Source organism: Jaculus jaculus, chromosome 19, assembly GCF_020740685.1.
Source record: "Jaculus jaculus isolate mJacJac1 chromosome 19, mJacJac1.mat.Y.cur, whole genome shotgun sequence".
Classification (NCBI taxonomy): Eukaryota; Metazoa; Chordata; class Mammalia; order Rodentia; family Dipodidae; genus Jaculus; species Jaculus jaculus.
Genome location: NC_059120.1, coordinates 62,346,758 through 62,371,286, shown reverse-complemented (window position 1 = coordinate 62,371,286; position 24,529 = coordinate 62,346,758). Strand labels below are relative to the sequence as shown.

The 24,529-nt window shown below is 41.5% G+C and overlaps 1 protein-coding gene and 1 non-coding gene across 2 annotated transcripts in view; one reads left to right on the top strand and one right to left on the bottom strand.

Annotated features, from left to right (window-relative positions):
- Rngtt (RNA guanylyltransferase and 5'-phosphatase) overlaps window positions 1-24,529 on the top strand; it is a 186,883-nt gene that overhangs the window by 2,163 nt on the left and 160,191 nt on the right. The window contains exons 2-4 of the mRNA XM_004667307.3: window positions 5,325-5,434; window positions 13,611-13,714; window positions 13,805-13,893. Of these exons, the coding sequence (XP_004667364.1) occupies window positions 5,325-5,434; window positions 13,611-13,714; window positions 13,805-13,893 (303 nt within the window). The remainder of the gene's footprint in view (window positions 1-5,324; window positions 5,435-13,610; window positions 13,715-13,804; window positions 13,894-24,529) is intronic.
- Window positions 23,715-23,822, bottom strand: LOC123456106. The gene has a single exon (XR_006634327.1). It is a non-coding gene; the product is annotated as a U6 spliceosomal RNA (small nuclear RNA).

Below are 24,529 nucleotides of genomic sequence, written 5' to 3'. Positions count from 1 at the left end.
ACGTGGATACTGGGGAGTTAGTCTAGTCTCAATGGGAAATTCAAGGTTGTTAGGCTTTGCAAGCAAGTGCCTTACCCACTAAGCTATCTCTCCAGCCCTATATTTTATGTATTTGCATGCACACTTGTGTGTGTATGTATGTATACATGCAAGAGTTTCTCAGTATGCCACTGTGCATCCAGATTTCTGTGGATGTTGGTGAATTGAACCTGGGCCAGCAAGATTTGCACACGCACCTTTAACACTGGGGAATTTCCAAGCCCAGTAAACAGTTTTAAGAAAAATAACTTTTTATATATTCTTAACTGTATTTATATTCATTTTCAGTTGCAATGAAAACTGTTTTTTTTTTTTTTTTCCAAGGTAGGGTCTCACTCTAGTCCAGGCTGGCCTCCTGGAACTCACAGCAGTCTTCCTACCTTTGCCTCCTGAGTGCTGGGGCTAAAGATGTGTCACCACACCTGACTCCAAAATGCCTCTGATTCTTCAGGATCCATTTCTTTCCGTAGCTTTGGAAAATACTCTGCCATAATTGTACTGAAAAGGTTTTCTGTACTTTTAGTTTGATTATTAGTTCTTTTTACACCACAGATGCCTAGTTTTAATTGTGTCCTAGCTGTCTTGAATGTGTGGCTCTGATTACTCTTTTAAATTTTTAAAATTTTATTTATTTATTTAAGAGTGGCGGGGAGAGAGAGAGAATGAGAACTGGAGTGCCAGGGCCTCCAGCCACTGCAAACAAACTCCAGACACATGTGCCACTGGTGCATCTGACTTACGTGGGTCCTGGGGAATTGAACTTGAGACCTTAGGCTTCACAGGCAAGTGGCTGTGAAGTGCCTGATTATTTATGCTTTTTTAAAACTTATATTTTTTTGAGGTATGGTCTTGCTCTAGCCCAGGCTGACCTGGAATTCACTGTGTAGTCTCAGGGAGGCCTTGAACTCATGGCAGTCCTACTACCTCCCAAGTGTTGGGATTAAAGGCTTGTCTACCATGTCTGGCTGATTTTTTTTTTTTTATTGACAACTTCCGTAATTACAGACCATAAACCATGATAATTCCTTCCATTCCCCCACTTTCCCCTTCACAAATCCACTCTCAATCATATCCCCTTTCCCTCTCAATTAGTCTCTCTTTTTTAAATTAATTAATTTATTACTTTTGGTTTTTCAAAGTAGGTTTTCACTTTAGCCCAGGCTGACCTGGATCACTATGTAGTCTCAGGGTGGCCTTGAATTCACTGTCTCCTGAGTGCTGGGATTAAAGGTGTGAGCCACTGAATTTCTTTTCTTTTCTTTTTCTTTTTTTTTTTTTTAACTTTTAAAGCCACAGATATGGCAAAACACACCTTTAATTCTAACTTTAACCCCAGCCCTCTGGAGGCAGAGGTAGGAGGATCACTATGAGCTGGAGGCCACCCTGTGACAACAGTGAATAATTCAGTAGTGAATTTCAGGTCAGCCTGGGTAGAAGGAGACCCTACCTCAAAAAAACCAAAAACCAAAAAACAAAAAGATACTGACCACAGCAAAACTTGACTGAGAATTTTTATATATTACTGAACCCAGTTAGTCTTTCCTACTAGTCCCTCTTCTACTTTGATGTTGGTCTTCATCTACCATCTATGATGAAGTGTTGGTGGGCTCAGTATTGTGCAGGTCTTGTCAAGTAACAGGAGTTGCTGTGATGTCATCCATGCAAGGCCATTTCAGGTTCAGGAGACGGTGTCAAAGCACTTCTCCCTGTCCTCTGGGTTTTACATTCTTTCCACCCTCTCTTCTGCAGTGCTCCCTGAGCCTTGGAGGAGGTGACACAGATGTCCCGTTTAGGGATGAGCTTTCAGTAGTCTCTTATTCTCAGCATTTGAGTAGTTATGAGTTTCTTCCTTAATTATTGCCCATTGCAAAAAGATGCTTCTGGCCAAAGCTGAAAGCAGCCTTAATCTGTGGGCATAAAACGTAAAGGGCTTGGGCTTTAGAGATGGTTTAACAGTTAAGGAGCTTGCCTGCAAAGCCAAAGACCCAGGTTCAACTCCCCAGAGTCCATGTAAGCCAAGGTGGTGCATGCATCTGGAGTTCATTGCAGTGGCTGGAGGCCCTGCCGCACCCATTTTCTCATTCTCTCTCTTTGCCTGTTTCTCTCTCTCAAATAAGCAGCAATGGAACATTTAAAAAAATAGAGGGCTGGAGAGATGGCTTAGTGGTTAAGACATTTGCCTGAAAAGGCTAATAACCTGGGTTTGGTTTCCTAGTACTCATGTAAAGCCAGATGCACAAAGTGTCATATGTATCTGGAGTTCTTTTACAATGAATGGCTGGAGGCCCTGGTGTGCCCATTCTCTGTCTCAGGGTGGCCTCTAAGTCAGAGTAATTCTATCTCCCCTTCCAGAGTCCTGGGATTAGAGGTATGAGCCACCATAAACTTTTTTTTTGTTTGTTTGATTTTTCACTGTAGGGTCTCTCTTCAGAACTGCCTGACCTGGAATTCACTGTAATCTCAGGCTGTCCTCAAACTCACTGCTATCCACCTACCTCTGCCTCCCAAGTGGTGGGATTAAAGGCGTGTGCCACCACACCCGGCCCTAAATAAACTTTTAAAAATAATACCTATAAATACTACACAGTGAATTCCAGGTCATCCTGGTCCAGAGCTAGACCCTATCTTAAAAAACCCAACCCAATCAAACCAACCAAACAACACAGGAACATAAATATTAAGAAGGCAGTAGCTAGGCATAACATTTAGTAAAACAACAGTAGTAGCTTCCCTCCTAGAGCTATACTGCCACAAGCTTTTGACTAGATTTACGTTATCAGGCAAGAATTCCCTAGTGTGTATGACTAGTTTTTTTTTGAGAGCCTGGTGCCTGGTACTGCTCAGATAGAAGAAATGCCATAGTACCAGTAACAGCAAATAAAACTGGTTGGATGTTTGTCCCAGCATCGTGGAACTGACAACAATAATATCTGATTCTAAATTAAGGGAAAGAATTTATAAATTATTAATTTTTGTTTGTTTTATATTGAGACAGGGTCTCATGTATAGCCCATACTAGACTTGAATTGGTTTATGTAGCCTGATCCTCAGAAGGCTGAGGAAGGAGGATTGCTTCAAACCAAAGATCAGTCTGGGCTAATCCTAGTAAGTTCCAGTCCAGATAGTCTAACCGAGGTCCTTTGGCTTCGTAGACAAGCACCTCTTTTGGTTTTTCGAGATAGGGTCTTACTCTAGTCCAGGCTGACCTGGACTTCACTATGTAGTCTCAGGGTGACTTCGAACTCATGGTGATCCTCCTACCTCTGCCTCCCGAGTGCTGGGATTAAAGGCGTGTGCCACCATGGCCTGTGGCAAACACCTTTTAACTGCTAATCCATCTCTCCAGCCTCCCTACCGATATCTTTTAAAGCCAGGTACCTAGAGGAGATATCAAGGAGTCAGTGCAGATACAAGAGAAGTAGAAACATTGTGTCCCACAAGTGGGGTAGAGAGATAAGGAAGCATCAGTAAAAGAGACTGAGAAGAAAATGCCAGGCAGATTTAAGAGAAAACAAGAGGATGTAGATTGTGGAAGCCAACTGAAGCAAAGGGTCGGACAGGAGAGAGCCTGCAAAAGTCAGGAGCCAGCCTGAGAATAGGGGATCCAGGACAAGGAATTCAGGAAACAGGCTTTGTCTGCATAGAAGAGAAAATGTGAAGCTAGTTGTGATGCTTAATTCTGATTGTCACATTATCCGATTTCTGGTACTTACCATATGTTCAAGATTTCTATAAGAGTTTTTTTTTTTTAATTTTTATTAACATTTTCCGTGATTATAAAATATATCCCATGGTAATTCCCTCCCTCCCCACCCCCACACTTTCCCATTTGAAATTCCATTCTCCATCATATTACCTCCCCATTATATAAGAGTTTTAAGTGAACAGTTTGTTAATCCAGTAGTCTAGTACTTAGATTTTTTTTTATATTATCAATTTCTGGAATTAATTTTGTCTTTAAAGTTTCAAGCTAGTACATTTATGTGCATATGTATGTATTTATTTGAAACAGGATTTTCACTGTAGTCTAGGCTAAGTTGGAAGTCTCTCTGTAGCTCATGCTGACTTTGAGCTCAGTGGTGATCCTCTTACCTCAGCCTTCCAAGTCCTGGGATTATAGGTATAAGCCACTATACCTGGCTGCTTTATGGGTGTGTTTTTTTATAAAAACATTTTTATTGACAACTTTCATAATGATAGAAAAAAAAATCATGACAATTCCTTCCCCTCCCCTGCTTTCTCCTCTACTAATCCACTCTTCCATCATATTCCCCTCTCCCAATTAGTCTTTTTTTATTTTTATTTAAAAAAAATTTTGTTTATTTATTTGAGAGTGATGGACAGACAGAGAAAGAAAGAGGCAGATAGAGAATGGGTGCGCCAGGGCCTCTAGCCGCTGCAAACAAACTCCAGATGCACGTGTCACCTTGTGCATCTGGCTTATGTGGGTCCTGGGAAATCAAGTCTTGAACCGAGGTCCTTAGGCTTCACAGGCAAATGCTTAACCGCTAAGCCATCTCTCCAGCTTGCCCGTCTCTTTTATTTTGATGTCAGCATTTTTCCTCCTGTTATAAGGGTCTTGTGAAGGTAGTGCTAGGCACTGTGAGGTCATGGATATTGAGGCCATTTTCTGTCTGAACAATTGCATTCTAAACAGTCCTACCCTCCTGTAGCTCTTGCTACCTGTTCCACAACAGACCCTGAGCCTTGGAAAGTATGATAGAGATACGTCATTGCTGAACACTCCTCTGACATCTCTTCTCAGCACTATGGTGCATTTTGGGTCATTCCAGTGGTCACTGCCATCTGAAAAGAGAAGCTTCTCTAACAAAAGTGAGAGTAGTATTTATACATGGATATGAACGTTAAGTAAAGTTCTTACAGGGCAGTTTGATGAGCATAATTTATGCATTTAGCCAGATAAGAACAGGTGCTATACTCCTAAGGGCTCACGACCTTCCCCACCATAAGCTTTTGATTAGCTTTTGGGTACCAGGCATATATTCTGTCCTTCCAGGGAATGGGCCTCCAGGCTAATTAGAGAGTGGTTGGTTTTCCCCATAATAGACATGACAACTATTGCACCTGTTCAGTCATTTGGCCTGGCTGGTCAAATTGAAGGTTTACATTGTCCACTGTTTTTACCACTCCTGACTTCTCTCTCCCATACAGTGCTTTAAGGGTTTTTTTTTTTTTTTAATGAGGTAACTATGATATATCTAATTATAGGAATCTAACCTTTTCTTTAAATAATAAAAGTTATTATCCATCTTGATGTCGTTTAGGAAGATTTTTACCTCTGAAGACAATGTTGGGACCAAGATATGATAGTCAAGTTGCTGAAGAAAATCGATTCCATCCCAGTATGCTCTCAAATTATCTAAAGAGTCTAAAGGTAAGAAGTAACATTTTTTGCTGCTAATTTGACAAAATTTGTTCCTTTTTTGTTCTTCTGGTGGCTTTTTTTCCTCCCAAGGTAGGGTCACCTTAGCCCAGGTTGACCTGGAATTTACTCTGTAGCCCAGGCTGGCCTTAAACTCATAGTGATCCCCTAGCTTCCTAAGTGCTGGTACTAAAGGCATGCACTACCATGCCCAGCAGTTTTGTTTTTAAATTTATGTGTGTGTATGTGCACATGCACACACATGCATCTGTGAGTGTGGAGGCTGAAGCCAACCTCCAGTGTTATCCTCAGGAATGCCACTCACTTCAAAGTAGTACTGTGACTTTTTAATTTCTCTCTTTTTCCTCCCTCCCTTCCTTCCTTCCTTCCTTCCTTCCTTCCTTCCTTCCTTCCTTCCTTCCTTCCTTCCTTCCTTCCTTCCTTTCTTTTTTCTTTCTTTGATTTTTCAAGGTAGGATTTTGCTCTAGTTCAGGCTGACCTGGAATTCACAATGCAGTCTCAGGGTGGCCTCAAACTCATGGTGATCCTCCTACCTCTGCTTTCTGAGACCTGGGAATAAAGGTATGTGCCACCACACTTGGCTCTTGACTTTTTAATTTTTTAAATATTTATATGACAGAGGCAGATGGCGAGTGAGAGAATGGGCACTTCAGGGCCTCCAGCCACTGCAAATGAACTCAAAAATGATTTGCTACCTTGTTCATCTGGCTTATGTGGGTACAGGAAAATTGAACTTGGGTCCTTAGTCTTAGCAGGAAAGCTCCTTAACCACTAAGCCATCTCTCTAGCCCTACTTTTTAATTTTTGTTTTGAGACCCTCTCTCTTGTATCACATACTGGCTTTGAACTTAATATGTAGCCAAGGGTGACATGAGTTTATTATCTTTTTTCCCCTACCAGTATGGGATTATAGGAATGTATCACCATACCCAGCTTTTTTTGAATTTTTTTTCTTGTGTTTTATTTATTTGAGAGAGGGGTGGGGGTAGGGGAGGGGGGAGGGAGGGAGGGGAAGGGAGGGAGAGAATATGAATGGGTATGCCAGCACCTTCAGCTACTGCAAACGCACTCCAGACATATGTGCCACCTTGTGCATCTGGCTTGTGTGGGACCTTGGGAATTGAACCTGAGTCTTTTGGCTTTGCAGACAAATGCCTTAACTGCTAAGCCATCTCTCCAGCTCCTTTTTGTTTTTGTTTTTTTGCATGTGTGTGTTTGTGTGAGTGGTGTGTAATGTGTGGTATATATATGAGTGCAAATATGCAACCTATATGTGTATTTGGAAGCCAGTAGAGAATGTTGGGTGTTCTCTTGTTTCTCATTTGTCCATTTCCTTGAGACTTGGTCTCTCTCTGAATTGGCTGTCTGTTAGCGAACCCAGTGATTATCTGTTCATCCCCGGAGTGGGGTTGTAGACATAGTGGCCACATCCAGCTTTTTACATGGGTTCTGAGGATTTGAACTTGATGGTCTCTGGCCTGAAGGGACCTATGCCTAAGTGGCAAGTGCTTTCTTTTTTAACCTTTAAAATTTTTATTTGTTTATTTGAGAGAGAGAGAGAGAGAGAGATAGAGAGAGAGAAAGAAACAGACAAAATAACAAAGACAGATATGGGCTGGGGAAATTGCTCAGTGGTTAAAGGTGCTTGCATCCAAAGCCTGCTGGTGTGGGTTCAGTTCCCTAGTACTCAAGTAAAGCCATGTAGTCTCAGGGTGGTTTCAAACTCATAGCATTCCTGCTACCTTTGCCTCCTGAGCGTTGGGATTAAAGGTGTGTGCCACCATGCCCGGTCTAATAGTATGTATTTTTATTTTTAATTTTTTTAAACTTTATTTTTATTTACTTAAGAGAGAGAGAAAGAGGGAGAGAAAGAATGGCCTCCAGCCATTACAAATGAACTCCAGATGCATGTGCCCCCTAGTCCATCTGGCTTATATGGGTCTTGGAGAATTGAACTGAGGTCCTTTGGCTTTGCAGGCAAATGCCTTAACCACTAAGCCATCTCTCCAGCCCCAAAGTACGTATTTTTTTTTTTAAATATTTTTATTTATTTACTTGCAGGGAGAGAGGGGCGGGGAGAGAGCACACACCAGGGCTTCCAGCCACTGCAAAGTAACTCCAGAGGCATGCGTCACCTTGCACATCTGGCTTATGTGGGTCCTGGGGAATAGAACCTGGGTTCTTTGGCTTTGCCGGCAAGCACCTTAGCTGCTAAGCCATCTCTCCAGCCCCAAAGTACGTATTTTTAAAAAAGTATTTAATTAGCTGTCCCTGGTGGCACATGGTTATGATCCTAGCACACCAGAAGTGGAAACCTAGGAGGATCAGGAGTTCAAGGTCATTCTTACCTACCTAGTGAGTTCCAGGCCAGCTGAGCTCAAAAACCAAATAAGCTATATATAAATAAGATATAATAGCACACGCTGTTGGTCCCAGCACTTAGGAGATTGATGTAGAAGGGTTGCCATGAGTTCATGGCCAGCCTGATTCTATAGAGTGAGTTTCTGATCACCATTGGTTAGAGTCAGACTCTGCCTTGAAGAAAGTCGAAACCAACCAACCAACCAAACAACCCTAATAAAGGATATTGTGGCACATACTAGTAGTCTCAGCACTTGAAAGACAGAGGCCAGACTTTCATTTTTCGTCTGTGTCACAAGTTTGAGGTCAGCCCAGGCTACATGATACCTCACCAGAAAAATATAGGAAAAAACAAGACAAAACAAAAAGAAATCAATATTGACTGTTACCTACATTGAAGACTTTTTAGTGATTGTGTGTGTGTATGTGGGATTTGTGTGTATGAGTGTTTGAACTCATTTATGTGTAGGCCATAGATATTGGGGGTTTTTCTCAGTCACTCTGTACTTTACTTAACTCACTGAGGCAAGGTCTGTTATTTGCTTGGAGCACATCAGTTAGACTAGCTAGTGAGGGAGCCCTCAGGCTTCCCTATCCATGCCTTGCTAGTGTTGTGATTACAGGTGTACACCACCACACCCTGCATTTTACGTGGGTTCTAGAAATCTGACTATAGGTCATTGTGCTTGTGCAACAAGCACTTTACCCACTGAGCCATCTTTTTTTAAAATGTGTGTATGTTTATGGAAATGTCTATCTCCAGATATGAATTTTCTCATGTTCTGAATATATAAAAGTTCCCATTTGTGGTTGACCTTCTGCCCTTATTCTGATACACTGGTAGCTGCTAATTTGTTTTTCATCTTTGTAGTTTCATTACTTTGAGAATGTTATGTCCATGAATATAGTAATAGTAGCTTTTTGGGACTGGTCCCCCCACTCCAACCCACCCAACCTTTCTTCCTCTTCTTCCTTCCCTCCCTCCTTTTGTTCTTCCCTCTCTCTCTTTGGTTTTTCAAGGTAGGATCTCGCTCTAGCCCAGGTTGACCTAGAATATACTGTGCAGTCTCAGGCTGACCCTTAAATTCATGGCAGTCTTCCTTCCTCTGTTTCGTAAGTGCTGGGACTAAAGGTATGCACCACTTACCTGATCTCTCTTCTTCTTTTTCTTTCTTTTTAGTTTTGTTTTTTCAAGGTAAAGTCTCACTCTGGTCCAGGCTGACTATGTAGTCTCAGGGTGGCCTCGAATTCTCAATGATCCTCCAGTATTTGCCTCCTGAGTGCTGTAGTGTGCCACTACACCCTGCTAAAATACTTAAAAAACAAAAACAAAAACCAGGTCTGGAGAGATGGCTTTAGCGGTTATGGCACTTGTCTGTGAAGCCTAAGGACTCATGTTCGACTCTCCTGTCCTATGTAAACCAGATGCACAAAGACACAAGCATGCAAGGCTGTACATGCATACAAGATGACACATGTGTCTGGGGTTGGATTGCAATGGCTGGAGGCATGGTGTGCCAATTCTCCCTCTGTCTCTCTCATTAAAAATATATAAACAATAAATCAAAAATCATCCAAAAAAAAACCCCAACCTGCTTTGAGCATTGTATTGGTGGTAACTTCTCTGTGTCCTCCAACAGTGTTGATAAAGTATTTACCACTATGTTACATCTCCAGCTCTTTGTTATAGGTGTGTTTGAAACAGTGTAATGTTATGTAGCTCAGACTGACCTTCATTTCACCACCTACCCTAGGTTGCCTCTAACTGATCCTTCTGCTTCCACCTTTGCAGTGCTAGGATTACAGCCTTCCCAGTATAGGACATAATTCAACCCCACAGCACACGTCTTGGTTACTGATTTTTTTTAGAATGTATATTTTTTATTTATGTGTTTGTGTGTATGTGTGTATGGGGGGGGGAAGAGAGGGAGAGAGAATCGGTGCTCTAGGGTCTTCTGCTATTGTAACCAAGCTTCAGATGCATATACCACCTTGTGCATCTGGCTTTTTATTTGGGTAATTGGAAGTGCAAGCAAGTATCTAACTGCTGAGCCATCTCCCCAGCCCCCATGGTCCTGTTTTATTTCATACACAGGGTAGTCTCATTACTGTGTATTATATTAGTGCATCTGAATGAATATTAGTGTCATTCTGTGCAAGGCTCCTATGGGATAGAAAAATAGCTACCTGTAGCCTGGTGTGGTAGTGCACACCTTTAATCCCAGCACTCAGGAGGCAGAGGCAAGAGGATTACAGTGAGTTCAAGGCCAGCCTGAGACTAAATAGTGAATTCCTGGCCAGCCTGGGCTAAAGTGATAGCTTACCTCAAGAAAACTAAAAAAGAAAAAAAATTAATTTAAAGTGATTGGTGCGGTAGGTCTTTAAGCAGTATAGTCTTAGAACTCCACGAGGTAAATAATTTTACCTTTCCTCATGAGCTAGGATTATCTATTATCAAAAATGTATATATGTAATATATGTGTATACAAAAACATTTTATTTTTCTTTATTTGAGACAGGAGAGAGAGAGAGAGAAAGAGAAAACGAAAGAGAAATGGGGGGGAGGGGAGAATGGGCACATCAGAGCCTTCCAGCCAGTGCAAACGAACTCCATATGTGTGTGCCCCCTTGTGCATCTGGCTTACATAGTTCCTGGGGAATCGAACCTGGGTCCTTTGGCTTTGTAGGCAAGCGTATTAACCACTAAGCCATTTCTAGCCCCAGGCACATTTATATTGACATTACATAACCCTTATACATAGAGCTATATGGGCTTTTGGCAGTTCAATTACACTATTCAGTTTCAGTTTCATTGCTTAAAATGTTCCTGTGTAATTAGAAAATTCTTTTTTTCCCTTGCTTACGGCCATATTACATTTGGTTCTTATTTTGAGCCTAATTAGAATTTTGAGTTCTAAACCTAGTTTGAGAAGCTGTATTATGGTATATTAAAATCTTTGTATCTTATAATTTGTGGTCTCTGAAGAAATCAGGAGTGCTGACACTGGGAGTGGGAGTGTATGGTTTCAGTCCCAGGAGTCAGGAGGCTGAGGCAGGATCACTAGAGTCTAGGAGTTTGAGACCTAGCAAGATCTCCATTAAGAAATAGAAGGGCTGGAGAGATGGCTTAGTGGTTAAGGCATTTGCCTGTGAAGCCTAAGGACCCCGGTTCGATTCTCCAGGACCCATGTTAGCCAGATACACAAGGGGGCGCATCCATCTGGAGTTCCTTTGCAGTGGCTGGAGGCCCTGGTGTGCCCATTCTCTCTCTTTCTCTCACTCTCTACTTCTTTCTCTCTCAAATAAACAAATAAGTAAATAAAGTATATTAAAATACAAAATAGGAATAAAATAGTAACACTCGTTATAAGATCTAGGAGTGTGCATTTTGGCATGTATGCAATTGAAAAACTTATGCTGTTTTTTTCCATTCTAACAGTGTCTAACCATTATAGACCAGTCTTTTTTTGGCAAGTCAAATGTAGGTACTCAGTCCAAGCAATGAAAAGAGAGAAAAATGGTGATTTATGAAGTGCAAATTATTTCTCTTGTCATGTATGACAGAATGTGGTAGAGGATATGTGAACTAACACTTTCTTTGCTTGGGGCTCTTAGTTCAGGTATACATTTTTTTCCTTTTCTTGGAATTTTTTTAAATTTTTATTTATTTATTTATTTATTTATTTATTTATTTATTTATTTGAGAGAGAGAGAGAGAGAGAGAGAGAGAGAAGATAGAGAATGGGCCCACCAGGGCTCCCAGCCACTGGAAATATACTCTAGGTGCATGTGCCACCTTGTGCATCTGGCTTATATGGGTTCTGGGGAATCGAATGTAGTAGGTCCTTTGGCTTTGCTGGCAAGTGCCTTAACTGCTAAGCCATTTCTCCAGCATCACGCTACCTGGAATTCATCATATATTCTCAGGGTGGCCTCGACCTCACGACAATCCTCCTACCTGTGCCTCCCGAGTGCTGGGATTAAAGGCATGCGCCACCATGCCAGGCTCTTCCTTTCCTTTTTAATTTTTTAAAAATATTTTTTATTTGACAGAGAGAGAATGGTTACAACCAGGGCTTCCTGCCACTGCAAACAAACTCCAGGTGTATGTGTGACTTCATGCATCTGGCTTTATGTAGGTACTGGGGAATTGAACTTGGGTTGTTAGGCTTTGTAGGCAAGTGTCTTAATGACTGAGCCATCTCTCCAGCCTCCTTTACTTTATGAGACAGCATTTCATGTAGCCAGGCTGCCATTAAACTCACTGTATAGTCCAAGATGACCCAGTCTTTCTTTGTCCAGCACTTGAAACACATCTTAAAGAAAAACAGTTTGAGAGAGACAGACAGACAGACATGAGCATGGTTGTTGCAGGCTTCCTGCCACTGCAAAAGAACTCATGCTGTGTCATCTGGCTTTATATGGGTATTGGACAATCGAACCCTGGTCATCAGGCTTTGCAAGCAAGTGCTTTTTACTGCTGAGCCATCTTTACAGTCCCAGAACTACACATTTTATTTTTATTTATTTATTTTGTTTATTGAGGTAGTCCAGGCTGATCTGGAATTCACTGTGTAGTCTCAGGCTGGCCTCGAACTCATGGTAATGCTCCTACCTCTGCCTCCTGTGTGCTGGGAATAAAGGCATGTGCCACCATGCCCAGCCACTTTTATTTTTTAAAATGAATATTAGACCTTTTTTATTTTTATTTCTTTAAGTTTATTTTTATTTTTTATTTATCTGAGGGAGAGAAAAAGAGACAGTTAGAGAATGGTCATGTCAAGGGCCTCCACCCACTGCAAATGGACTCCAGATGTTTGTGCTACCTTGTGCACATGTGCAACCTTGTGCACTTGCATCACCTTGTGCGTCTGGCTTATGTGAGTCCTGGAGAATTGAACATGGGTCCTTAGGCTTCACAGGCAAGCACCTTAACCACCCCTCTAGCCCTTTTCACTTATTTTAAGGCTGAAATATAGTTGGTGCTTGGTTTGTAATGAATATGATATGAATAGACATGAATAATGAATAGATATGGGCACAGTAATTGGTGGTAGCTGCTTGGAGTCTGAGGTGATGTGTGCCTAGAGCTAAAGCTGTGGTGTATTTCAGGTTGATGGGGCTTTTTTAATTTAAAAATTTCACTATTATTTGCAAGCAGGGAGAGACAGAGGCAGAGAGAAAGAGAGAGAGAGAGGCAGGGAGGGAGGGGAAGAGGGAGAGGGAGAGGGAAAATGGGCAGGCCAGGGCCTCTTTCCACCGCAAATGAACTTCAGATGTATGTGCCACTTTATGCTTCTGGCTCTATTTGGATACTAGGGATTTGAACCTGGGCCATCAGGCTTGCCAGCAAGTGCTGTAACTGCTAAGCCATCTCCAGTCCCTGTTATTTTTCAGATAGGGTCTCACTGTAGCCTAGGCTGACCTGGAATTCACTGTGCAGTCATAGGCTGGCCTTGAACTCACTGCAGTCCTACCTCATCTTCTTGGGTGCTGGGATTTAAGGCATGTGCTACCACACAAACTGATAGTGCTTTTGTTTTTGAGTTGACTTTTAGGATATCGAGAGTAGAGTCTGTTTTGCTTATGTTCTTTGCTCTTCATTAGTTTAGAGGTATTTCATTGAGTGCTTGCTTAGTTCTAGCATCTTGAATAAGACTTGAGTAAAGTATTTTCACTACCTGTTGTTGAAAGTTATTGAATTTAAATTCTCCTCAGTGGGTTAGACATACTGGAGTGTTGACCCTAGTCATTGTGTTTTGGAATAAGCTTAGTTACTAGTAAATCTACCTTTTTGTTTTTAAAGGTTAAAATGAGCTTGTTGGTGGATCTGACAAACACTTCAAGGTTCTATGACAGGAATGACATAGAAAAAGAAGGAATTAAATATATTAAACTTCAGTGTAAAGGGTAAGTTAGTATTAAGACTCGGTGAACTGAAACCTTTCATTGAAGTTTGTAATCTCTTCATTTCAAAAAACTTTTTTTCCATGTTATTAGACATGGTGAATGCCCTACAACTGAGAATACTGAGACATTCATTCGTCTGTGTGAGCGGTTTAATGAAAGAAACCCACCTGAACTTATAGGTATGTTTGGCTTTACTATTGTTGATTTTTTTTTTTTTTTTTGATGTTGAATTTCACTTTAGCTCAGGCTAACTTAGAATTCACTATATAGTCTCAAGGTGGCCTCGAACTCACAGTAATCCTCCTACCTCTGCCTTCCAATTGCTGAGATTAAAGGCATGTGACACCGTGCTTGGCTTTGAATATTTTATTTAACATTCAGGGTTCTTTTCTGTTTTTTGCAAATGAGTTTATAGGGAAAGTCTATTGTTCTTTTTTATTTTTACATTTCTTCATTTGCTTTTCTTTTTTTTTAAATACTTTTTTATTATTAGATATGGACATATTTTGTATGTAAACATCACATGTTGGTACCGTCCTATCCCTCCTCCCTGCCCCTTTTCTGAAGAGGCCTTCCTTACTGGGGATGCAGGTCAACCCCATGGGTATTGTGTGTGATGCATTATGGGGGAGCATTCAGTTATGGGGAGAGGCAATGTCTCTGTGCAAAATGTCCCAATTTGTGGCTCTAACAATCTTTCTATCCCCTCTTCCGTAAGATTCCCTGAGCTATGCTGGGAGCATTTTAAGTCTACATCAGTGATTGGCACTTAGGAGCATCTAGAATGTCTGGTTTGGGAGGTGTTGAGTGTCCTTATTATCTTTCTTCATCACCATTGTGCTGATAGCAGCTTAAAAGAGAGTACAGCATTCTTGTTCATTTCCCCAATTCCTCTGTAGTTTCAGCAGGGGCGGGGGTAGGGTGCAGTGGGTTGTTTTATCTCCTCAAGTACAGTTCCCATCTGAAAAAGAGAAGCAGATTCTCCAATGGAGAGTGAAATCAGCGTCAGTTAAATGGGATTACCGCTATTAATTTAGTTTAGATACTTTTATAGTGTAAGGTTAGTGGGAGCTTGACAATAGGAAGCAGAATCCTTATCTGGATATGATTCTGACTTGTTTCCCAGCTCCAGATATGGTTTCCCTTCCACTGAGCAGATCTGTTAGCCAGTCCAAGTGCAGTTGGTTTCCCACCATGGCTGTGTGCCATTCTTGCACTTGTGCAAGCATCACGTCACGTTGTTTGCTTCTGATTCGCTTAGACTTTGAGTTGCTTGGACAGATGTTAGCCACATTCTCCTGGTAGCTCATGTAGTGCCATCCAGTACTAGATGGGCGAATTATCTTAGGACTGGCTCTCCTGGATTCCAGTCAGGTCTCTCCATGGTCCGTGCTGACAGCAGTTGGTGTCTTCAGCAGGTGGGGTCTTACCATTAACCTCTGGTGGGTAATCAAGTGCTCTGATAGAAGTCTGTCTTGTTTGTTTTGGGAGATCTAATAGGTCTCTCTGATCAACAGCTCATTGTGGATGTAGACCACATCCTGGTACAGGGAATTACAGGCCAGCGTAAAGGGAAAGAAAAAAGCAAAGTCCAAAGAAAGAGAAACAGGAGAAAATTTAGGTTAGGTTTCTTCTCACTCTCTCCAGGCCTCTTTATATTTTATTTATGTATCTATATCTGTGGTCTGTTGCCTCTTTAAACAAATGACAGATGCTTAGGCCATTTGGTGCTTCTGGCTTTATGTAGTTGTTGGGAAATCAAACCTAACACTGGCAGGCTTTGTAAGCAAGTGCCTTTAACTGCTAAGACATCTCCTCAGCCCTTATTTTCATATTGTTTTTGAGATAGGATCTCACCATGTAGTCCAGACTGGCCTTGAACGTAGTTCCTCAAGGTCCTGAGTACTATGACTAGAAGGCCTACTTTTTTTTCTTTCCCTTTTGTTTATTATTAATTTTAAATTTTATTTTGTGAGGTAGGGTCTCACTGTGGCCCAGGCTGACCTGGAATTCACTATGTAGTCTGAGGATAACCTTGAACTCATAGCGATCCTCCTACCTCTGCCTCCCGAGTTGTGGGATTAAAGGTGTGCACCACCATACCCAGGTTCTTTCCCTCTTAAAATCATTACTGAGTATTGTTTATTAGAATAGGACAAGCTGGCATATCTCATGTCTATAATCAGCACTTGGGAGGTGGAGACAATAGGATTAGGAGTTCAAAAGTCATTCTCAACTACTACATAGTGAGTTTGAGACCAGCCTAGGCTAATGAGACCCTGTCTTAAATTTAAACAAAAGGGGGAAGGATCTGAGAGTTTTAAAGGACTGGTTTATATATTTAGTTGCTTTTTTGTTCCTGAGATTTGCCTTGCACACCATATTTTGGAAGCACATTTAGTAGTAGTAGTAAACATTTTGGATGTGGCAAAATTTAGATTCACATTGAATTTCAAAGCTTTCTTAGATTGAAAAAATCATCTTTAAGCTAGCTGGTATAGTTTTTAATACATAAATTATATAGCAATTTATTTAGTTCTAAATTGATAATTAATTGGTGATTGGATTAATGCTGTTGGCTTAGTGATAATGTAAAGTTCTTCAAACACATAGAAGCTTAAAACAACTTCTTTGGTTGGTTGGTTGGTTAGTTAGTTTGTTTTCTGATAGAAGTTGAACCTAGGGCCTTGGACAGGCTATACAGACCCTCTGCTACTGAATCAGCTCCCAGCCCCAATCTGAAACCTTTCCTAAGTTTTAGGAAAAAAACTGTTAACAGTATCTTACCTGAAATACTTGGATCAGGTGCTTCTAAATTACCACCACATCAGCTTTCTTGTGGGGTAGTAACCCCTATTATTTTCTTATTATGGAGGTTCTCAAACATGCAAAGTATTTTAGTAAAATGAAACCCTATGTATTCATTATCCATTTTTGGTACTTATTATTTTTTTTGATATTTTCATCTTTTTCCTCATTTTACTTTTTAGTTGTTTTTTTTTCTTGTTTTTTTGAAGTAGGATTTTGCTTTAGCCCAGTGTGACCTGGAACTCACTATGTAGTCTCAAGGTGGCCTTGAACTCATGGTGATACTTCTACCTCTGCTGGAATTAAAGGTGTGTGCCACCACGCCCAGCAGTTTTTTTAGTATTTTAAAGGAAATGATAGGTAATATATTTCACTAAGACTATTTCAGTATGCATCTTTAATTGTTAAGTATTTTTGGTTATTATGTAATTATCATACAATTAATGTATCAAACAGAATATTTACAAATTAATGTTATCTAAAACCTAGTCCAGTTTTTAGATTTCCTCACTTAACATCTTTTTTAGTGTTTTGAGATGGATCTTGCTCTATAGCCCAGGACATCCTTCTGGATTTATTTATAGTTTATTTAAAATTATTTCCCTATGTGTATGCACATGCACACATTCACCAGAGCCTCCTGCTGTTTCAAATGAATGCCAGACACATGCACTACTTTCGGTCTAGCTTTACATGAGTGTTGGGGAATTAAACCCCAGACTGGCAGGCTTTGCAAATAAGCACCTCTAGCCACTGAGCCACCTCCCTGGGCCTCTCCTGGGCTTACAAGCTATACTACTACTATATCTGGCTCAACAATATCTTTTTTAAGTGTGTGTTGTATGTGTGGTATGCATGCACATGTGTGGGTGTGTGTTTGTATGTGTGTGGACACATGTATGTACATGTGAATGGAGGTCAGAGGAAGTTATCATGGTCTTCCTCAGTTGCTTTCCACTTTATTTTCTGAGGCAGGCTTTCCCTGAATGTAAGACTTAGGGTCACAGATTGGGCTAGACTAGTCACAGACCCTCAGGGATTCACTGTCTCTGCACCACCACATCCTCTTGCTTGCATGGCAAGCATTTTATCCACTGAGCCCTCTCTCCAGTTCTCTAAGTAATACCTACCCAACTATCTTGCTTCCTCCTTCTCTTCCTCTTTTTCTCTCTCCCTCCTTCCCCGCTGCCTGTCTCCCTCCTATGTGTATGTATATATGTATGTGTGTACACACACACAAACACACACACATTTATTTATTTATTATTTATTTTAAGGCAATGGAGCCCAGCTTAACCTGAAGCTCACTGTAGCACAGCTGGCATCAGACTCACAGTGATCTTTGAACCTCAGCCTCCCAAGTGCTGGTATTATAGTTGTGAGCTCCCGGGCCTGGTCCACCAATGACCTGTTAAAGTTTTTCAAGCTTGATTTAAAAAAATTATTTATAGCTGGGTGTGGTTGCACACGCCTTTAATCCCAGCACTCGGGAGGCAGAGGTAGGCAGATTGCCGTGAGTTCAAGGCCACCCTGAGACTCCATAGTGAATTCCAGGTCAGCCTGGGCTAGAGTGAGACTCTACATTGAAAAACAAAAAACAACAACAACAACAAAAAAATTATTTATGTGCAGAGAGAAATAGAGAGAAGAGAAGCAGGCAGAGATAATGGGTGTGCCAGAGTCTCCAGCCACTGCAAGTGAACTCTAGATGCATGTGCCACTTTTTAATATGGGAAGTGGGGAATCAAACCCTAGTACTTAGGCTTTGCAGGCAAGTGTCTTAACTGCTGAGCCATCTTCCAGTCCCTCAAACCAGATATACTACAATATTTTATTTATTTATTTGAGAGAAGAGAGAGAGAGAGAAAGAGGCAGATAGAGAGATACTGGGCTTGCAGGACCTGTAGCCACTGTAACCAAACTCCAAATGCATGTGCCACCTTGTGCATTTGTCTTAAGTGGGTACTAGGGATTCGAACCTGGGTCTTTAGGCTTCCCAGGCAAGTGAAAAAGGTAAACAAAAGGTTTACTTTTTTTTTCAACTTACAAAGGAGAGATTGTGAGGTTAAAGTGCTTTTGTTTGCAAGTGCAGAAATAAACTATTTTGAGTGTAAGTCTGGTAGACTGGAGAAACTTTTTTTTTTTTTCAAAAAAGATCTGGGGGGCTGGAGAGATGGCTTAGCGGTTCAGCGCTTGCCTGTGAAGCCTAAGGACCCCGGTTCGAGGCTCGATTCCCCAAGACCCACATCAGCCAGATGCACAAGGGGGCGCACGTGTCTAGAGTTCGTTTGCAGTGGCTGGAGGCCCTGGCGTGCCCATTCTCTCTCTTTCTATCTCTCTCTCTCTCTCTGTCACTCTCAAATAAATAAATAAATAAAAATAAACCAGAAAAAAAAAAAAAGATCTGGGGCTGAAGAAGTTGCTCAGTGTTTAAGGCACTTGCCTGCAAAGCCTAACCCTGGTTCGGTTCCCTAGTACCCACATAAAGCCAGATGCACAAAGTGATGTATGCATCTGGAGTTTGTTGGCAGGGGCTAGAGTCCCTGGCATACTCATTCCCATTCTTTCTCCTTTGTCTCTCCTTTCAAATAATAGATAAATGAATCTATATCTATCTATCTTTCTTTCTTTCTTTCTTTCTTTCTTTCTTTCTTTCTTTCTCTCTATCTCTCTTTCTTTCTTTCTCTCTTTCTTTTTCTCTTCTTTTCTTTCTTTTCTTTCTTTCCTTTCCTTCCTTCCCTCCCTTCCTCCTTCCTCCCTTCCTTCTTTCCTTCTTTCCTTTTTTCTTTCCTTTCTTTTAAAAAGGGCTATTGAATTCTGAAGACCAGGCAGCAGCTCTGATGGTTCATCTCTGTGGAATGGGATTTTGTGACAGGCAGCTGAACCTAAGGCTGCTGAAGAACACAATTGCAATGTCCTGCAGGTGGTGACAGAACTCCTTCAGGTCAACAGTAATGACTGGTACAGCCATTGCTATTGAGGAGTAATCCTGTATTAAATAACTGACTGCTTAAACAAAGGGGTGGGGGAGCTGGGCGTGGTGGTGCATGCCTTTAAATCCCAGTACTCGGGAGGTAGAGGTAGGAAGAGTGCTGTGAGTCAAGGCCACTGTGAGACTACATAGTGAATTCTAGGTCAGCCTGGTCTAGAGTAACACCCTACCTCAAAAAAAAAAAACACCCCCAAAAAAGGGGGGCTTGCTGGAGCCTGGGGAGGTGCATTGTGGTCAATGGTGGAACATGTTTTGGAGTTCATATACAGTTGGAAGAGGCCTTGATATATCCATTCTCTCTCTCTCTCAAATAAATAAAAATATCAAGAAAAATAGAATCTGGTGATTTCTTTTGGTCAGTGGTAGACTATTGCAGATGTATGGCTTAACTAATGCTTCTAATTGTATTTCTGTTTACACATACAGGTAACACATTTGTGTACATGTATTTATACTAGAAGCAAATAATCCTTTTGTTAAAAAATTTCTTTGGATTAAGTAAAAATATTTGGCACATATATGCTTAGTAGTTGTCTATACATGAGCTGTATAGTAACACATGTCAGACCTATTTCCTTATTTAACTCCTGGAAATGAACTGCAGTCACACATGATAGCTCTTGGTTCTTTGTTTCTTCCTGGATCAAGTGTATTTTACCCAGTGAAATCCTGTTGACTTCTGATGGCCACAGATTGTCATTGTGCTTACTGACAGCCATCTCTGGCCACTTAACACTTAAATCTTTGAGAATAGCTTCCCCTGTCCCCATTCCCCAGTTAGGTCCCTAATATAGCATGTACTCAAGAAAGTGGAATAGCTGGGCATGGTGCCACATGCCTTTAATTCCAGTACTTGGGAGGCAGAGGTAGGACGATGGCTGTGAGTTTGAGGCTACCCTGAGACCACATAGTGAATTCCAGGTTAGTGTGGGCTAGAGTGAGACCCTACCTCAAAAAACCAAAAAATAAAAATAAAAAAAATTTAAAAGTGGAATGAAAGAAGATAATATTTTATGGAATAAAAAATTAAAAATATTTTCATTTAAAATAGTTGACACATGATACATGAACAATAATTATTATTTGGGCAGGGGATGGTGACATAGGTCTATAATCCTGGCACTTGGCAGATGGAGGCAAGAACATCAGAGTTCAAGACGATGCTCAATTACATAGTGAGTTTGAGGGCAACCTGGGCTGTATGAGGTCTTGTCCCTCCCCCCTTCCTCATGATCAATTTTCTTTTGTGTTTGTTATTTTTTTTAGTTTTAGTTTTAGAGGTAGTTTCTTGCTGTAGCCCAGGCTGATCTGGATTTTACTGTGTAGTCTCAGGCTGGCCTCAAACTCACAGTGATCCTCATACTTCATCAATATTAGTCTCTTGAAGTTTAGGAAGTTGCTTTTACCTCTGAACTACACCTAGCTTCAGCTGATATATATATATATATATATTTTAAATTTTATTTATTTATTTATTTGAGAGCGACAGACACAGAGAGAAAGACAGATAGAGGGAGAGAGAGAATGGGCGCGCCAGGGCTTCCAGCCTCTGCAAACGAACTCCAGACGCGTGCGCCCCCTTGTGCATCTGGCTAACGTGGGACCTGGGGAACCGAGCCTTGAACCGGGGTCCTTAGGCTTCACAGGCAAGCGCTTAACCGCTAAGCCATCTCTCCAGCCCTCAGCTGATATTTTTTTAAAAAATATTTTTATGTATTTATTTATTATAAAGAGAGAGAGAATGGGTGCATCAGGGCTTCTGGCCACTGCAAAGGAACTCCACACACATGAGCCACCTTGTGCATCTGTCTTACGTGGGTACTGGGGAATCTGACTCCATAGGCTTCTCAGGCAAGCACGTTAACTGCTAAGCCATCTCTCCAGCCCTCAGCTTAATTAAAAAAAAAAAAGCTTCATTTATTTGTTAGACAAACAGAGAGTGAACATGGGCATACCATGGCCTCTGGGTGCTGCAAATAAACTCCAGATGTATGCGCCACTTTCCACATCTGACTTTATTGGGTACTGGGGACTTGAATGCAGGCTGGCAGGCTTTTAACAACCCTGAGCCTGGTCTCTTACCCTTGTCTGATTTTTTTTTTTTTTTGGGTTTTTTTGAGGTAGGGTCTCTCTCTCTAACTCAGACTGACCTGGAGTTCACTGTGTAGTCCCAAGCTTCCCTCAGACTCGCAGCAATCCTCTTACCTCAGCCTCCCCAGTGCTGGGATAAAGGAATATACCACCATGCCTGGCTCACCTGACTTTTTAAAAAGAATCAGCCTTGAACTACTGTTCATTTCATTGGAGTACTCCTCATCATTCTTTTAAATATTTTTTATTTATTTGTGTGTGACAGAGTGTATGGACACTCCAGAGCCTCTTGCTGCTGCACTGGTACATGCACATGTTGTGCATCTGTCTTTTCATGGGCCCTGGGGAATTAAAACTGGGTTGGCAGGCTTTGCAAGCAAGTATCTTTAATTGCTGAGCCACCTCATTAGCCCCTCCCTCAGCATTCTGTTTTTTTTTTTTTTCCCCCAAGGTAGGGTCTCACTCTAGTTCAGGCTGACTGGAATTCACTATGTAGTCTCAGGGTGGCCTCGAACTCAAGGTGATTCTCCTATGTCTGCCTCCTGAGCACTGGGATTAAAGGCATGTGCCACCACACCCGGCTCCCTCAGCATTATTAATCAAAGAGTAATTAATGTTTATGTCTAGTCATTATAGGGCATTTTTAATAGTTTTGCACCTATATTTTGAAACTTTCTTCTTAGTGTGTCTAATCCTATTTTTTTGTTCTAATAAGCTCATTGTATGTAGTTCATTCCCCATTTTAAAAAAGTTTTTTTTTGTGTGTGTGTATATGTATGTGTGTGATGTGTGTATATGTTGTATATATGAATGTGGGTACTTGCATCGTCTTCAATGGTGCACTTGTGGAGGTCAGAGAGCAACGTCTAATCTGTCCTTATGTTGCAATGACCTTTGCATTGCTGGGGTAAAATACCTGACTAGATGTAGCTGATGAAAGCCTTTATTTGGCTTACAGTCTCAACGACAGGGAAATAGCATGGCATGAGTAGAGGCTGGGCATCACATTTCCTTGCCATAGCAGGTGGAAAAACAGCAGCAGGAGAGTGAGCTGATCTCTGGCAAGGATGTGCTGGCTGTAACACTAAAGCCTGCCTCCAACACACCTCTTCCAGAAAGGCTCTCTGCCTGGGGACCTAGTATTCAGAACCTATGAATTTATGAACCTATGAGCTTTGGGGCTATCATTCAAACTATCACATGTTGCCTTCTACATCTTTTGAGGAAGGGCTCTAAGTCAGTCTGGCTGTTGCTTACTGTTGCACTTGCTGCAACAGTTTCTAAGCTTCAGGGAAATTCTCCTTTCTCTGCCTTCTATCTTTCCAGCAGTGTGCTGGGATTACAGAAGCTTTACAGTTTTGTTTTTGTTTTTGTTTTTTTTTAATTTGCAAGCAGAGAGAGACAGAAACAGAGAATAGGTGCACGAGGGCCTCTAGCCACTGCAGATGAATTCCAGATGCATGTGCCACTTTGTGCATATGACTTTCGCATGGGTACTGGAGAATCAAATTTAGGTTGTTAGGTTTTATAGGCAAGTGCCTTTATCATGGAACCATCTCTCCAGCACCATGTCTTTCATTTCTTTTTATTTATTTATTTTTATTTGAAAGAGAAAGAGGGAAGGAGGGAGAGAGAGGGAGGGAGGGAGGGAGGGAGAGGGAGAGGGAGAGGGAGAGGGAGAGGGGGAGAGAGAGAGAGAGAGAGAGAGAGAGAGAGAGAGAGAGAGAGAGAGAGAAGGGGGGAGGGAAAGAATGGATGCGCCAGTGCTTCCAGCCACTGCAAACGAGCTCCAGGGGCATGTGCCTCCAGCCACTGCAAACGAGCTCCAGAGGCATGTGCCTCCTTGTGCATCTGGTTTATGTGGGTCCCGGAGAGTCGAACCAGGATCCTTTGGCTTTGTAGGCAAATGCTTTAACTGATAAGTCATCTCTAGCCCCAGACTTTTTTTGTGTTTGTTTTTTGGAGTAGGGTCTCACTCTAGTCCAGGCTGACCTGGAATTCACTATGTAGTCTCAGGCTGGCCTCAAACTCTCAGCGATCCTCCTACCTCTGCCTCCTGAGTGTTGGGATAAAAGGTGTATGCCACCATGTCTGGCTCAGACTTTTTTTTAAAATATGGAATGCTTCATGAATTTGTATGTCAATTCTTGTGTAGGGGCCATGCTGATCTTCTCTGTATCATTCCAATTTTAGTGTATGTGTTGCTACAGTGAGCACAGCATCCAGATTTTTATGTGGGATCTGGGGATTGAACTCACATATTCCTGCTTGAGTGGGTTATTCCCATCTATTCTTGAATGCTTGTTGTTCTTTAGATTCCATGTTTAATTTTCTTCTCTTTACATCTTCATTCTCAATGATTTTACCTTAACCCCTTCTATAGTTGACTCCACATTGATTATCTTTAAGTCTATGGCTCCAGGCTGAACTCTTTTTGGAGCTTTATAACAAATATTTTTGTTTTAACTTTCATTCTTTTCTAAAAATACTTTAGATTTATTTATGTGCAAGCATAGAGAGACAGAGACAGAGAATGGGCATGCCAGGGCCTCTAGCCACTAAAAACGAACTCCAGATGCATGTGCCATTTCGTGTACCTGGCTTTACATGGGTATGAGTTGTTAGGCTTTCCCTGCCAGAACCTTAGCCTCAGAGCCATCTCTCCAGTCCTACATTAGCTTTTTTATTTTTTTATTTTTTTAACATTTCTTACTATTGCAAGCAAGGAGAAAGAGGAGAGGGGGGTGAAAGAGCAAATTGGGCACACCAGGGCCTCTTGCCACACTACAAATGATCCACTTTGTGCTTCTGGCTTTCCATGGGTACTGGGGGTTTGAATTGGGCCATCAGGTCTGTAAGCAAGCACCTTAACAATTAAGCCATCTCTCCAGCCCCTAAACCTTTTTTTTGGTCCCCCTCCCCCA